This window comes from Telmatherina bonti, assembly GCF_933228915.1.
Source record: "Telmatherina bonti genome assembly, chromosome: 6".
Classification (NCBI taxonomy): Eukaryota; Metazoa; Chordata; class Actinopteri; order Atheriniformes; family Telmatherinidae; genus Telmatherina; species Telmatherina bonti.
In genome coordinates this window covers 30,771,216-30,786,645 of record NC_136624.1, presented here as the reverse complement: position 1 = coordinate 30,786,645, position 15,430 = coordinate 30,771,216, and the positions used below count along the sequence as shown (strand labels likewise).

Here is a 15,430-nt window from a genome sequence, read left to right as displayed (position 1 = left end):
AAAAAAAACATTGAATGAGCAGTTCATTAAAATGGAGGCCGTAATAAGCTCTACATTGGGGAAACTCCACAGTATGACAACACTGCTGAGCCAAGACTCGGTTCTTTTTCTGCATCTCAATGACAAAAGACACACTTTGGAGGACATGTTGTTGAAGGCTTGGACAAATAAGTTTTAGCAGGAAGTGAAATAGGCCATCTATGTCAAAGTAGAGAAATTTTTCCCTGAACAGAGGAGGTCTGAGACATCATATCTCTGTGGTGTAACTTTAGGAAACTGACAACACAGGTCTCAAATAAATGTCACTTCAACAAGGCCTCAGGTGAGTCGCGACTTAATGACGGTCTTAGAATTTAAAATATCAGTGGTTTTAAACTGATCAAGAAAACTGGTTCGGTGCTTGGAGAAACTCTGGAGCCGCTGGAGTTGGTTATTTAAAGTGAAATGCTACACAAGCAGATAAAGATGATGGAGAATTCTTAATACCCTCTCCATAACATAGTGAAGAAACAACAAAGTATGTTCAGTGAGAGGCTTCTTCAGGTTCGCTGTAAGACTGAAAGATGCAGAAGATCATTCCTGCAAGCAGCCATCAGCCTCCGGAACAAAACCTTCTCTAATTAACAATGAGACTACAATATTGGATTTCCCTTTGGGGATTAATAATGTACTTTTCATTTAATTTTTATTTAATTTCAATTGTTTCCCAATCTATTAAAATAAAATCCCCCATAATCTTCATCCCAAGTAAAGAAGCTCTTCTGGATGAGAATGAAATGAGCTCAAGAAAATAAACCCAATCCAGCTGACTTGACTCATATAAGTAAGGGTATTTAGTGAAAAGGTAATTTTGTCACCAATTTGAAATTAAACAAATAAGTTATAATTTAAGGTTTGAAAATGAAAATGTCTCCACTTTTAAAGTCAATTAAAAAAAAACAGATCCAAATGTAAATGTATTTACTAGGTTTTTCTTTTAATCCTGTTAAAAGTGTTATTGTTCTAAAAATCCAGTCATCATTCAGCGTCTTTCATCAAGAAGTGATTAGAATGATAACTAAAGTCAATTTAACCTTTGGACTCCTGTATTCACAGCTGATCAGCAGGAAAAACATACAGACAACATTATATCTTTACCAGTTTAGCTCAGAAGAAATCGATGCTTACTGGTAGCTTGTTAAACACTTTCAGGTTGAAGTGGCGTGAATGAAACATCTGAGTGGCTATTTTGAGTGTGTTTGTTGATAAATTATACCCAGAACATGAATGTGTTTTTCCTGTTCACCTGGATTATGGAAATCTTTGATTGGACGCCTTTTGATTCAAACCCTATTGACGCTTTTTTGCAAGGTCTGTTTGCAAAATCTCTCTGTATTGTTGCAATATCACGTTTGGGGATTATCTTCTTGTTATTCTTTGATAGAACTTCATTTCTTTACATATTTTTGGTTGTTTGTGTTGTAAAGGACTTGTTGGTGCATGTGGAGTATCAGTGCTGTATAATTTGGTGAGAGTTTATAACTTCATTCAAACATGCAGGTGAGTTTATCCTTAATGAGGAGAAAGAGAAAATTAGTTTCTTTGAAAGTGGAGTTTTTCTACGTTTAATTTAAAATGTCTTTTTCACGCAGTGACTCTGACATTATTAGCAGAAATAAACAGAGGTCCTCCTCATTCGTAAGTCCTCTGAGAAGGAACTGGAGAGCATCTCTCCAGTTCTGGTGCCTGACTGTGCTTCTGTCACTGGTGGGCTCGAGGGTTTCTTCTCTCATTGTGTTGGAGTTTTCACTGAGAGCCATCTCTGCCTGGACGTCAGCAGGATTGGTGAGTTTGTAAAGCGGACACATAAAGACATTTATTAGATATTTCTCTTTCTTTGTGTTGCTTTTTGTGCACACTAATACATTTTCATCCATGCCTCTGTACCCGATTTAGGATGCTGGTGCCAGAAGTGCGGATTTGCTCCTAATTCAGTGCCAGTTTTCTCTGGGCTGCAGCCTCACCTGTACTCTTGCCTTCCTCCATCAGGGGGCTCTACACAGCTCCCTCAGCTTATGTCTGGCAGCTGCTCTCAGTTGGGCACTGGCAAGTTACAGCAGCAGTCTGTTGAGCCATGTGGTTAGACTTTTCCCGCTGCACAGTACAGAACGTTACTGTGGGAAGTGCATCAGCCTGCTGACCTCTGGACACAACATACTGGCTTCACTGCAAAGGGTGGTTGTCTTGGCTTTTGCTGTAGCAACTGTGGCTTCCACCGCAACAGTTTATGACCACTTCTTGTCCCAGAGGGATGCTATCAAGTTCTGGACTCCACTGACACTCTGCTACGCTATGTTGGTGGTCTATAGTACTCAAGGTGATGGTTCAGAAAAGCTGTGGGTGATTTCCAAAAAGGAGTATGAGTACCTCAGAGGTACTTCAGCAAAATCCAGGGTGCAGATTGAAAGATTTGCTCAACTACTCAAAACAGCAAACATGAATATGAAAACATTATGGCTGACTATCACTGATTAACCAATGGGATATCTGATTAAATTGTGAATAGATTATCAATATGACTATCAGGTAAAATCAGTTAACCAGTTTAACTGTAGAGCAAGTTTTTCAGTGACTATGATGAATTTATTGAAACAATATGGAAGTAAATCTGCCTTGAGCCGACTCTCCCACTGATTACAATATTGTAAGAATAGCATCAAATAATAAATACACTGGTGAAGCAACTTATAATGGTTCTTCCATCCATCCATCTTCTGCCGCTTATCCGGGGTCGGGTCGCGGGGGCAGCAGCCTAAGCAGGGAAGCCCAGACTTCCCTCTCCCCAGCCACATTTGCCAACTCTGCGGGGGGGATCCCGAGGCGTTCCCAGGCCAGCCGAGAGATGTAATCCCTCCAGCGTGTCCTGGGTCTTCCCCGGGGTCTCCTCCCAGAGGGACGTGCCTGGAACACCTCACCAGGGAGGCGTCCAGGAGGCATCCTGACCAGATGCCCGAGCCACCTCAACTGGTTCCTCTCGATGCGAAGGAGCAGCGGCTCTACTCTGAGCCCCTCCCGGATGACCGAGCTCCTCACCCTATCTCTAAGGGAGAGCCCGGCCACCCTGCGGAGGAAACTCATTTCAGCCGCCTGTATACGAGATCTCGTTCTTTCAGTCACGACCCACAGCTCATGACCATAGGTGAGGGTAGGAACGTAGATCGACTGGTAAATCGAGAGCTTCACCTTCTGGCTCAGCTCCTTCTTTAGCAAGACAGACCGGCGCAGAGCCCGCATTACTGCAGACGCCGCACCGATCTGTCTGTCGATCTCGCGCTCCATCCTTCCCTCACTCGTGAACAAGACCCCGAGATATTTAAACTCCTCCACTTGAGGCAGGACCTGACTCCCGACCCGGAGAGGGCAATCCACCCTATTCCGGCTGAGGACCATGGTCTCAGATTTTGAGGTGCTGATTCTCATCCCAGCCGCTTCACACTCGGCCGCGAATCGCTCAAGCGAGAGCTGGAGATCACGACCAGATGAAGCCAACAGGACCACGTCATCCGCAAAATGCAGGGACCCAATCCTGAGGCCACCAAGTCGGATCCCCTCAACACCTCGGCTGTGCCTAGAAATTCTGTCCATATAAGTTATGAACAGAATCGGTGATAAAGGGCAGCCTTGGCGGAGTCCAACCCTCACCGGAAACGGATCCGACTTACTACCGGCAATGCGGACCAAGCTCTGACACTTGTCGTACAGGGACCGGACAGCTCGTACAAGGTGGTCCGGTACCCCATACTCCCGGAGTACCCCCCACAGGAGCCCCCGGGGGACACGGTCGAATGCCTTCTCCAGGTCCACAAAGCACATGTAGACTGGTTGGGCAAACTCCCATGCCCCCTCCAGGACCCCAGAGAGGGTATAGAGCTGGTCCACTGTTCCGCGACCAGGACGAAAACCACACTGCTCCTCCTCAATCCGGGATTCGACTATCCGGCGGACCCTCCTCTCCAGGACCCCTGAATAGACCTTACCAGGGAGGCTGAGGAGTGTGATTCCCCTGTAATTGGAACACACCCTCCGGTCCCCCTTCTTAAAAAGGGGGACCACCACCCCAGTCTGCCAATCCAGCGGTACTGCCCCCGATGTCCACGCGATGCTGCAGAGGCGTGTCAGCCATGACAGCCCCACAGCATCCAGAGCCTTAAGGAACTCCGGGCGGATCTCATCCACCCCCGGGGCCTTGCCGCCAAGGAGCTTTTTGACCACCTCAGCGACTTCAGCCCCAGAGATAGGAGAGTCCACCCCTGAGTCCACCAGCTCTGCTTCCTCATCGGAAGACGTGTTGGTAGGATTGAGGAGGTCTTCGAAGTATTCCCTCCACCGACCCACAACGTCCCGAGTTGAGGTCAGCAGCTTCCCACCTCCACTGTACACAGTATTGATGGAGCACTGTTTCCCCCTCCTGAGCCGCCGGATGGTGGACCAGAATCTCCTCGAAGCCGTCCGGAAGTCTTTCTCCATGGCCTCGCCGAACTCCTCCCATGCCCGAATTTTTGCCTCGGCAACAGCCGAAGCCGCATGCCGCTTAGCCCGCCGGTACCCATCAGCTGCCTCCAGAGTCCCACAGGCCAAGAAGGCTCGATAGGACTCCTTCTTCAGCTTGACGGCATCCCTCACTGTTGGTGTCCACCAACGAGTCCTGGGATTACCGCCACGACAGGCACCAACGACCTTACAGCCACAGCTCCGGCTGGCCGCCTCAGCAATAGACGCACGGAACACAGCCCATTCGGACTCAATGTCCCCCACCTCACTCGGGACATGTTCGAAGCTCTGCTGAAGGTGGGAGTTGAAGCTCGCTCTGACAGGGGACTCAGCCAGACGTTCCCAGCAGACCCTCACAACACGTTTGGGCCTGCCAGCTCTGACCGGCTTCCTCCCCCACCATCTGAGCCAACTCACCACCAGGTGGTGATCAGTTGACAGCTCCGCCCCCCTCTTCACCCGAGTGTCCAAGGCATGTGGCCGCAGGTCCGACGATACGACTACAAAGTCGATCATTGAACTGCGGCCCAGGGAATCCTGATGCCAGGTGTACATATGGACACTCTTATGCTGGAACATGGTGTTCGTTATAGACAATCCATGACGAGCACAGAAGTCCAATAACAAAACACCATTTGGGTTCAGAGGGGGGGTACCATGCCCCCCAATCACTCCCCTCCAGGTCTCACTGTCATTGCCCACGTGAGCATTGAAGTCCCCCAGCAGAACAATGGAGTCCCCAGGAGGAGCACCCTCCAGCACTCCCTCCAAGGACTCCAGAAAGGGTGGGTACTCTGAACTGCTGTTCGGTGCATAAGCACAGACAACAGTCAGGACCCGTCCCCCCACCCGGAGGCGGAGGGAAACTACCCTTTCATCCACCGGGGTAAACCCCAACGTGCAGGCACCAAGATGGGGGCTGATGAGAATGCCCACAACTGCTCGGCGCCTCTCATCATGAGCAACTCCAGAGTGGAAGAAGGTCCAGCCCCTCTCGAGGGTACTGGTTCCAGAGCCCAAGCCATGCGTCGAGGTGAGTCCAACTATATCTAGTCGGAACCGCTCAACCTCGCGCACAAGCTCAGGCTCCTCCCCCACCAGAGAGGTGACGTTCCACGTCCCCAGAGCCAGCTTCTGCAGCCGGGGATCGGACCGCCAGGGTCCCCGCCCCTTGCTGCTGCCCAGCTCACACTGCACCCGACCCCTACGGCTCCTCCCGCAGATGGTGAGCCCACGGGAGGTATAATGGTTCTTAGTTATCCTAATCAGGCTCTGGATGATTAATGAAGAATGCTAGGTCACAATCAGCAACACAATAAAAATAGGCTGGCAATCCTTGGCAGTGGTCACACTAAAATACATATTTTGTAGAATAAAAAAAATATTTTGTTGGAAAAAAAAGGATAAATGTTAGTGAAGAGATATTAGATAGTTAAAAAAAAACTTTTCTAAATAAAGAAGTGGCTGCAAACACAAATCTAAATTGTTTACATTTTTTTCTTTCTATTCATAGAGGATCAGACTGGTACAGAGAGCAACTTGCACACTGTGGTGGTGCGACTGGGAGGCTTACTGGTGCTCATGCTAACAGTGGGTAACTGGTCTGATGTTCTTCACGCCCTCATCGCTTTGCTGGGTGAAGTGGTCTGTGTCCTATCCTCTCAGGATCTACTTCAGGGACTAATAAAGGTTGGAGTGAATCAAATTTTATTTATTAAATTATAATATTTAAAATTTGAATGACATCTGTACTGGTTATGAAATTAACTTTGTCAACAAAACATCTATAAAAAATGAATGTTGAGAATATGCTGCCATTTAATTTCAGGAAGAGCGAGAAATCTTGAGGAAAGATGACAAGACATCCAGTCGCAATTCAAGAACATCACAAACATCCTCTGATGATAATTAAGCCTGGATGCAAAACTCTACTTTTGTACTATGGAGCATCTTACATTTCAAAATGTGCTGGCATTCACAATTGCCAATAATAAAATTATTTTTTTCAGGCCTTGAATGGAGTAATGGGAATCTTTGCTATGTCCTATGTAGCAATGGGTTAAAAGGAAAGAGATGAAGAAATTATGTAAATAACCTACACAATACAAGCAAAACTATATTTCAGCAGAGATAAATACACTGTAAAGATGTTGACTTGATGACTTTTTGGTGAACTTATTGGTACATCCACTTTGGCCTCTTGTTACTGATTATACAAATTAGGATGAGTAAAATATTTTTTTTTTTTTATCACTTCTAACTCTGGCAGATCTTTTATGTCTTTGAAATCTAATTTACAGTCACAGTCTTTTGAGTTTGTGTATTTTGTGTACTCAGATACTAATACTTACCATTTCATTTTGTAGCCCTGTTTAGTTAGTTTCTCTCGTGTCTATTTCACACCTTGTTTCTACTTTTAATTGTCACACCACTTCTGCCTTTGTTCAGTAAGTCGCTCAGTGCACTTCTCCTTGGTTTCCTTTGTTCATCCTTGTCCAGCCTGTCCTGGTTTGTCATTGTGTATCTTTTTCTTTGTTGGTTCTACAATTTGTTTGCCTCTTAGTGCTGTGTTTCAGTCCTTCCTCCTGGTTTCCATAATCTGGTCCTCAAGGTCTATTTTTTTTTTTATTTTAATTTTCAGAAACAGTGCTTCTCCAACACACCTGAAATAAATGACTTAATTCCCATATTTACATATCATTCAGCTCTCCAGAGACCTAAGAACCAATAACCTATTAATTTGATTTACATGTGTTGGTAACGGGTTGCATTTAAAAGTTGCAGGAAAGTAGATCTTCAGGACTGGACTTGGGCATCTGTGTCATAGACTCTAACATAATCTTGACAATTGCAACCCCAGAATATTTGATAGACAGGGAAAACAACATGTATTTTCACCTTTTATTTGAACAAAACATTTGAAAGAAGTGTGATCTGTAAGACTAGTTAAGAGACTAGTTAAGATTAGGAAGGAATAGTTTGTAAGGATTTTGTGCTTACTTATGGCATTACCCTAAAATTTGGCATTTGGAGTTGAGAAACTGTCATGGGGTGGGTGCAGAGGTGTGGACCCAAATCCAGGTTGTTTACTTTCATGCGCAGGAAAACAGGAGCATGAATCACATGGGAAACTAGCACAACGAACCCACGAAGTAAAAACAACAGATGAGGAAATGAATACGCTGAACCAAAACGAGACACAGGTGACACAGATGGACTAACTGAACACAGGTGAAACTAATGAACAGGAACAAGGCTAAACAAGACAAGGAACAAAACAGGTAACAAAAACACACATCTTAACAGAAACATTACCAAAGTGACTGAATAGGAAATTTGTCATTAGGCATTTCATTTATTTATTTGTTGCAAAGTTGAAATTAGAACTGGTCAATTCCATAATCCACATTTAAAAACAACATAAGATTAGTGCAAAAAACTGTAAACTTCTTTGCTGCTATTAACTAAAGCGATGGGTTTTCAGTTAAACAATGTGAGGTTTTGGAGGAAAAGAGAAGACAGTTATGGAAGCCTCTTTTATTTTTATATAGGAAACTGCTGAACCCAGCATTTCAGGGATTTCCCTTAAAAGCAACTGAGAAAATGTATAATTTGGACCTACTTCTGCTTTGGTTTTCAATAGTTACTCTCATCTCTTGCCCAATTTTACTGTTAGCAGATTGTACATTTCATCTATACATTTTCTTTTGTTAGAAAATGCTATTTCATTTTCCATTTTCAAAATTTGGTTAATCTTTTTCTTGCAAGTTTTGCATGGCTGCTTTTCTAAACTCAACTTCCTTGTTTAATGTATCTGTGAAAATGCAATTGTTTTCTATCCAGTGTTTGTTTCTTCCTGTTCTTTTGGTTTCCTTTCATTCTTTGCACCCTTTCAAGCCTTTGTTGCTGTTTGGCGTGTCCATCAAAACAACTGAGAATAAAAGTAAAAGGAATTTTATTTTACTGAGTTAGCAGTCAAAAGGTCACGCAGTTAAAAACAGTGAAGAAGTTCACAAGATTTAACAAGGATTTTGGCTGCTGGAGGTGGAGCATGGAGGTCTTGGGATTGTGTCATCATTGGGCATGCTCCCTCCTGTAGCTGTGACATCACTGTAGCATTCCTTTCCACAGAGCTGGAACAAGAGACCCCCATCACTCTCCTCGAAGCCATCTCCTGTTAACCCTCTCCGCACATTTTTTCCTCACTTTTATTTCAACACAACCCATACAGATCAGGAAAGTTTGGTTTTCTTATTCCATCCTCCTCTTTGCTTTTAGACCACCAGGCCTCGCAGCCTCCGGTCCCAGAAAGTAACCATAATATTAGCTGATCAGCACATCTGATATGATTGAAATAGTCTCCGATGAGGAATGGCAAAAACAAAGCAGTCTTTTATAGTTCTCACAAGCATCGCTCATGCAGTCCATCCCCCTATAACATACGAACATCTCCTGTTTCACAAAGTACTAATTCACTGTTCTGCCAAGCCTGTGCTCCTGCACAGCTGATCACCAGAGCTTAGCGAAAAGACTCTGACAAAGTCCATTACATACAATAATCAGACTGTGTTCTGGACATTTGTGGGGCCCAAATGAAACTAATGCCATGAGACACTGATAGTGAGTCAAGGCTAAAGTGATATTATGTTGTGGGGGAAGGGAAAAGGGAAAGAGGGAGAAGAAAAAAGGAGGCAGACCCAATGAGGGAGGTAGGGAAAATAAGGCTTACAGAACAATAAGGCAGAGCAGCAAAAGACAGACAAAGAAGATAGTTTGAGATAGAATTGCTTAGAAAGACACGTAGACTCACATCCTGCTGTCATGCAGAAAGATAAAGACGTGGGAGGTGGTAGGATGACTCTGTTCATGTCAACAAGAAAACCTTATTGACACTGCAATTGTAAAAAACGACAGCTGTGTGCTTTGGTATGACTGAGCAAACCATTGCAAAACTTAGAGTGTATGTCTATGCATCCAAAAGTGTGTGTACTTGCCAAGTTTTCATAGCAGATGAATGTGTCATGAGTTTTACAGCACTCTGACAGAGATTAACTGTTCACCTTTTACGGTCGGGAGGGAGGTGATATTGTCATTCAGCCAGAGAAGGAGGAGGGGTCAGTGGATGGGAGAGTTAGGGTGGGAGGGAGATAAAGGAGGAAAAGGAGTGGCCTTCTGTAGATTTGTAATCGCCTGTCTCCACCAGAGTAAAGTCTTCTCTCTCAGGCAGCTCATGGGAAGGAAAATAAACCAGAAGTTTTGAGATACAGAGGAAAAGCGAAAGAAGAAAAGAGAGAAGTGTCTTCAAGCCACATTTTGTTTCAGGTACGTAACAGCAACACTCAGCCAATTTGAGTCAGTTTAAGCAAAACAGATCATCCAAATTTGTTGAACCATCTTGAGCCATTCATTGTGGGTTATGAGTTATAAGACTGTGAATGTATGTTTTTAACGAGAAAGATGGCTTTCATGCAAAGTTTACTGACTTCCTCACTGCAGTATGGCTGAGATAAGGATGAAAAGTGTTGCTCACAATTATGCATGTTACTCCTATAATCAAATATTGCTCAGTGGGATAATTTTTGTTATTCAGTCAAGTTTAAACGATTGTTCTGTGCCTCTGTCAGGTTATATGAAGGTTTCATACAATCATGGCATCGGCAGCTTCACCAAAAAGGATGGTTTCGTCTGTCTTCATCACATTGACGTCTCCTCAACGAGCCTCTGGGACACAGCAGCAACCCCCTCTCCAAGCTCACCATGCCATCGCTAGAGACAAGCAGCACTCTGCTCAAACATTCAGCTCTAATGACAACGTACCTGTGCTCACACATAAAAAAGAAGATCAATTAACATCTAACTCCTACAGATCTGTAAACAGTAAAGGCTGGATTCATGGAGGAGCTCCAGACCAAGCTTCAGACCCTCAAAGTTACAAACCTGCCCAAACAGAACCCACTAAAGCGCAGTTGCAAAAAGATAAAGACAAGAAAAGTACAAGTTCTCCAGGTATCCAAACAATTTTTTTCTTAAGAAGCAGAAGACAAAACTTAGCTGTCACAGTTCAGCTGACTTTTATGGCTGTTTTTGCTCTGGAAAAGTGCCTTTAAATCATACATTATATTGATCAGATTGTAAATCGCAACCATCAGCAAAAACTGTTTTAGTATCCTCCCCAAACTTAAATCACATTTCATTGATCCAGTTACCTTAATTTCAAGAAACAATTTTTAATGCAAACTTTAAACATCAAGTCACCAAATGTGAAAAGTTGTTTAACAGAGTTTGCTGTGTGAAACCAGAAAAAGTACTTTAAAAGATGATCTTGAAAAATGACACATATTGAAGGGTGTGGAGTGGAGAGCCCTGAGCTGACTCATCTTTCCTAAAAGTTGGCAATCTTAGTCGCTATTCAGGCACCAATCCAGAAATTACAGAAAGTTGATTGACTGAAAATCTTCTGTGTCAATTTAGTAGGATTTTAAATGACAACTATATGGATCCACATTTTTGAAGCAGACCAGTCATGTAAAATGCGGAAACTTGCATTTACAGGCTGAAAGTTACGTTTATTTTTGGCCTCTTTTTTTCTGAATTTCTATGATTTAACTTTGACTGTATATGTTTAGCAAAAATGTATTATTGCATTTGTTTCAGGTTTTCATCCTTACATTCAATTTAATATTTACAATCTAAACGTTTGGCCACTTTTTCAAAATGGAAAATGGCAGATAGGTTAATTAAAAAAGGAAGTACATGTTCCTTTATCTCATTTTTGTGCATCTGGACTATTTAGAAAAAAAATCAGTACCCTAGGCATCAAAATGACATCAGGTGAAATACACAAGTACATTGTGTTAAGGTTAAAGACTGAACCAAAATTTAAAGAAACCTGATGAGAAAAACTAAGTATGAATGCATTATTTCTACAAATGAAGTGGGTATAGCAACAACTTTCTGCTTTACAAAAGCATTTGATTAACTGCTTATCAATAAGTGTGAGCACCTCAATAAAAGCAGAACTTTTGTCTGTAACTGTAAATCTAGCAGCTGCTGTATTAGTACTGAAAGATTTACACAAGTTTTACAGCAATTCCTGCTTCCATTCAGCTGATGTTTTCCTTAAGAAACGTGTTGTATATTCAATTCAATTCAATTCAATTCAACTTTATTTATATAGCGTCAAATCACGGCAATGCCATCTCAAGACGCTTTACAGACAGAGAAGAAAACATAATGAAGGCCAATTCATAATAGCCTATATAAGGAAACCAACAGATTGAGTTGGACTCAACTCAATCTCCCATCCTGAGTAAGCCCACTGGCAACAGTGGGAAGGAAAAAACTCCCTTTTAACAGGAAGGAAACCTCCGGCAGAACCCGGCTCAAGGACAGGCAGCCATCTGCCTCTGCTGTGTGGGGGGAAGAGGACAGAAAGACAACAGACAACAGGAACTGCTACTCCCGGCCAGGGAGACCTGCTGAGACAGGAGACATACATGTTAATGATGCAACACTGTTATGGGGGGGGGGGGGGGGGGGGGGGGGGGTAAAAGAGAGAGAGAAAGGGAAAAAGAAAGAAGCTCAGTGTATCAGGAAATGTCCCTCAGCAGTCTAAACCTATAGCAGCATAACTAAGGGATGCTTCATACTTCAGTAAGACAAAGAGGAACCACATAAACATAAAAATGGTTTCAAAGTAGAAGAGTCTTGTTGCTGGACTGGCCTATCTGCCATGTAGACCTTTAAAAAATGACATTTGGTGCTTAATGAAATGATAAATACAACACAGAAACCTCGGGATTGTTGTTGTTGTTAGAAAAAAGTGGGTCAAAATTCCTCCCCAAAGGTCCAGCTATTGTCTCCTCGGTTCACAAACGTTGATAGGTGGCTGCTAAAAGAAGTGGGGACACTGCACAGAGATGTGTTGCTCCCATTAAACTCAAGATTGGCTTATGTATTTCATCAATTTTTCTGTTCTAAATAGTCGTTTGTAATTGTTTATTTTGTCCGAAAATAGCATCAAATCTTTTTCTTTGCCAAACAGATGTTGTCTTTCCTGCTCCCCCTACTTCTGATGGAATGCCTTCATCGCCTTCATCTTTGGGAGCATTGCTCTTTGAAGAACCAGCATGTCCAGCACCTCCACCTGCTGAGATGCCTTTCTTCCAGTCTCTGAGCCCACTCCAACAGACACTTTCCAGCAGAAAGGTATTCAGACTTATCATCTAATATCACCATCAATGATTTTCTTTGTGTTTTTGGTGAAAAAAATCAGAAAAAATTGCAAATACATAGAGAGCCACTAAGGTGGTCAAGATCACAGCTTGAGTACTAGTTTGATCACTTCTGAATTAAATGAATAAATGATTTGATTCTTTGTCAGTTTTTTTTGGGTCCTTGATGTAAGATTAAGAAGAAAAATCCAGTGTAACAAGGTGAAAAGGGGAATATCAGCATCTGCTACCACCTGTTGAAGGGAAGTCTAGAATACAATTAATTGATTACCCTTCCACTCCTGTGAACAGAAATTAAGACAGTTGTCAAATTAACCCTATTATGCATGAAATAATAAAAAACAATGCAACATTTTTTAAATACAGTAGTTTACCTCTACATATATATGCAATGATACTTTTTTGTTTATTAGTAATATTTTGAATTTTTTGTGATTTATTATTTATTTTAATATATTCTATAAAATATGTATAAAATACTATATAATCACAATTATATGATGTAAATCTTCTATAAGATATAGCCATATCATTTTACTTTCTTGTTTATCGCAAAGGCAAACTTGCCTAATTGCAAAATGTTCAATTATATAATATATTTATTTATTCTTCAGTGATTGAAAATGTATTGGATGACTCACTAACATCCATTGAGGTGGTTTATTAACAAAAAAATCCATCCTCATTCATGACTATGCAAGAAAAAAGCTTGTAAATAGGTGTCCACTATAGGGCCACTACGCATGAAAGGGTTAAATTACTTTGTTGAACTGTCACTACATGTAAATGCACTGACTTTGAAGATTCTTATGCTTCAACCTTTGAAATCATTCCAAACTCTTTCTAGTATCAAACATGACCTCTGTGTGTAAAAAGCCAAGTCGTGATTACGTCTGTGGCTTTGTGAAGCAAAACTCTGACTTGCATCAACTTTAACTTCACTGTTAAATGAAGAATTTCTGTTGAATTCCAGGTGGGAACCAGCACACCATCAAGTTGGTTTAACCAAGAAGAACAAACTTATGGGATTAAACAAAACCGCCAGGACACACACAGTGAGAGCGAAGGTAACATGATCTTTTTTCCCCCCCACATCTGTCCTCTTAGCAAATATTTTGTTTCAACCTGCTTTGACATTTGATATTTGTGCACGCTGCAGACTTGTGCGGCTTTTGTCGCAAACCCATTGCTCTTTCTGAACCTGCGATAGAGGCCTTAAACAGGACTTACCATGACAGCTGCTTCCAGTGCAGATCCTGTAACATTCCTCTGGCTGGTAAATGCTTCTACAACAAAGCAAGGATCCCCTTCTGTGAAGAATGCTACCAGGTACATATAAGTGTAGATTAAAGGAAAATCATTAAAGATGACAATGGCATCAAGTGCTTTTATTAAGATTTATTTTTATTACTTTTTTTAAACTACTTTTATTACCATTCTTTATTATTTATTTATTACCATCTTATTTTTTAGTAGTGCTCACATTTTATGCACTGGATAAATAAAAGATGATAGGAACAAGTTTGAAATTGATCCACCAATATTATACTGCAACAGTTGCCCCAGTTAGAAGGAAACATATAATTATTATAAAAATTAAAGTATCAGTAGGTTGTTGTAAAAGGAGAAGTTACATACTTAAATGTGGTTAACGTATCTTCCACTGTGTTGTAGGCCAGTTTGGAGCTTTGTTGGGCATGTGGAGAGATGATCACAGATCACATAATCCGTGCATTAGAGCGACCATACCATCCATCTTGTTTTATCTGCACAACCTGCAAGCGGCAGATTGGAGAGCAAGCTTTTGCTCAGGGAGAAGTTGGAGAAATATACTGCCTTCCAGACTACTACAGGTATGACAGTAAAATATAATGACAAACATTATTCACCAGAAAAGTATTTTTTACGTGATACAACAAGGAAGTTTGAAGTTAAAGACTGGATATCAATATATAAAAAGAAGAATGAATGTGCTTGTCATTTCATTTCTATTCTAGTATACATAATGCTTAATTTGTCAATTAAAAAACAATTTTCTCTTCTTTTACATTTCAACATAAAGGAAATATGCACCACAGTGTAGTGCCTGTAACCAGCTTATCATCCCGAAAGAAGATGGTACTGACAGTTACACTATTGAATGTCTAGGACGCTCTTACCATGAAAACTGCTACAGATGTGAGGTACGCCTTCTCAAATCTACCTCATGATAATTACAGAAACACACATGTTTATCATCAGTCAATGAGTCTTTCATTTTTTACAGGTCTGTGTCATCAAGTTCTCCAATGAACAAAGCTGCTATCCTTTAGATGGGAAATTGCTTTGCAAACCTTGCCACACAAACGTGGTTTCTGAGCAGTAACATTCACTTTGCAGCCTCAGATAAACTCCAAGCAAGGGAAAGATGAAGCTGCCACAAGCCTGTTCAGCCCAACAAGAAACTGTGATTCACATTTGAAAAAAATGCTTACAAATAACACAAAGCCTTCTTTTAACAAAAATTCACACTTTTACAACATATCAAGCAGTCTGGAGATTTTCCAATTGCACTTGATTAATTTTGCACTAGATAAAAAAAAATAAATAAAATTGCACCAAACCAACTGACTTTACAAAAACTCTTTGACAAGAATTAACAGAATCAAATGTGTAACTTAATTAAC

The 15,430-nt window shown here is 41.7% G+C and overlaps 2 protein-coding genes across 2 annotated transcripts; both read left to right on the top strand.

Moving 5' to 3' along the window:
* Positions 1 to 1,262: 1,262 nt before the first annotated feature.
* On the top strand, positions 1,263 to 10,163 carry LOC306757133 (transmembrane protein 82-like; the record flags this gene model as incomplete). The annotated part of the gene is made up of 6 exons (XM_079242098.1): positions 1,263 to 1,350; positions 1,467 to 1,539; positions 1,632 to 1,824; positions 1,936 to 2,356; positions 6,044 to 6,219; positions 10,155 to 10,163. 6 exons carry the CDS (start codon positions 1,263 to 1,265, stop codon positions 10,161 to 10,163), a joined length of 960 nt encoding a protein of 319 aa, XP_079098224.1.
* On the top strand, positions 9,753 to 15,350 carry fblim1 (filamin binding LIM protein 1). The gene is made up of 8 exons (XM_079242097.1): positions 9,753 to 9,852; positions 10,155 to 10,536; positions 12,575 to 12,738; positions 13,738 to 13,831; positions 13,924 to 14,093; positions 14,439 to 14,617; positions 14,827 to 14,947; positions 15,031 to 15,350. The coding sequence occupies exons 2-8, from the start codon at positions 10,179 to 10,181 to the stop codon at positions 15,127 to 15,129; spliced, it is 1,185 nt and encodes a 394-aa protein (XP_079098223.1). The 5' UTR covers positions 9,753 to 9,852; positions 10,155 to 10,178; the 3' UTR covers positions 15,130 to 15,350.
* The last annotated feature ends 80 nt before the right edge of the window (positions 15,351 to 15,430 follow it).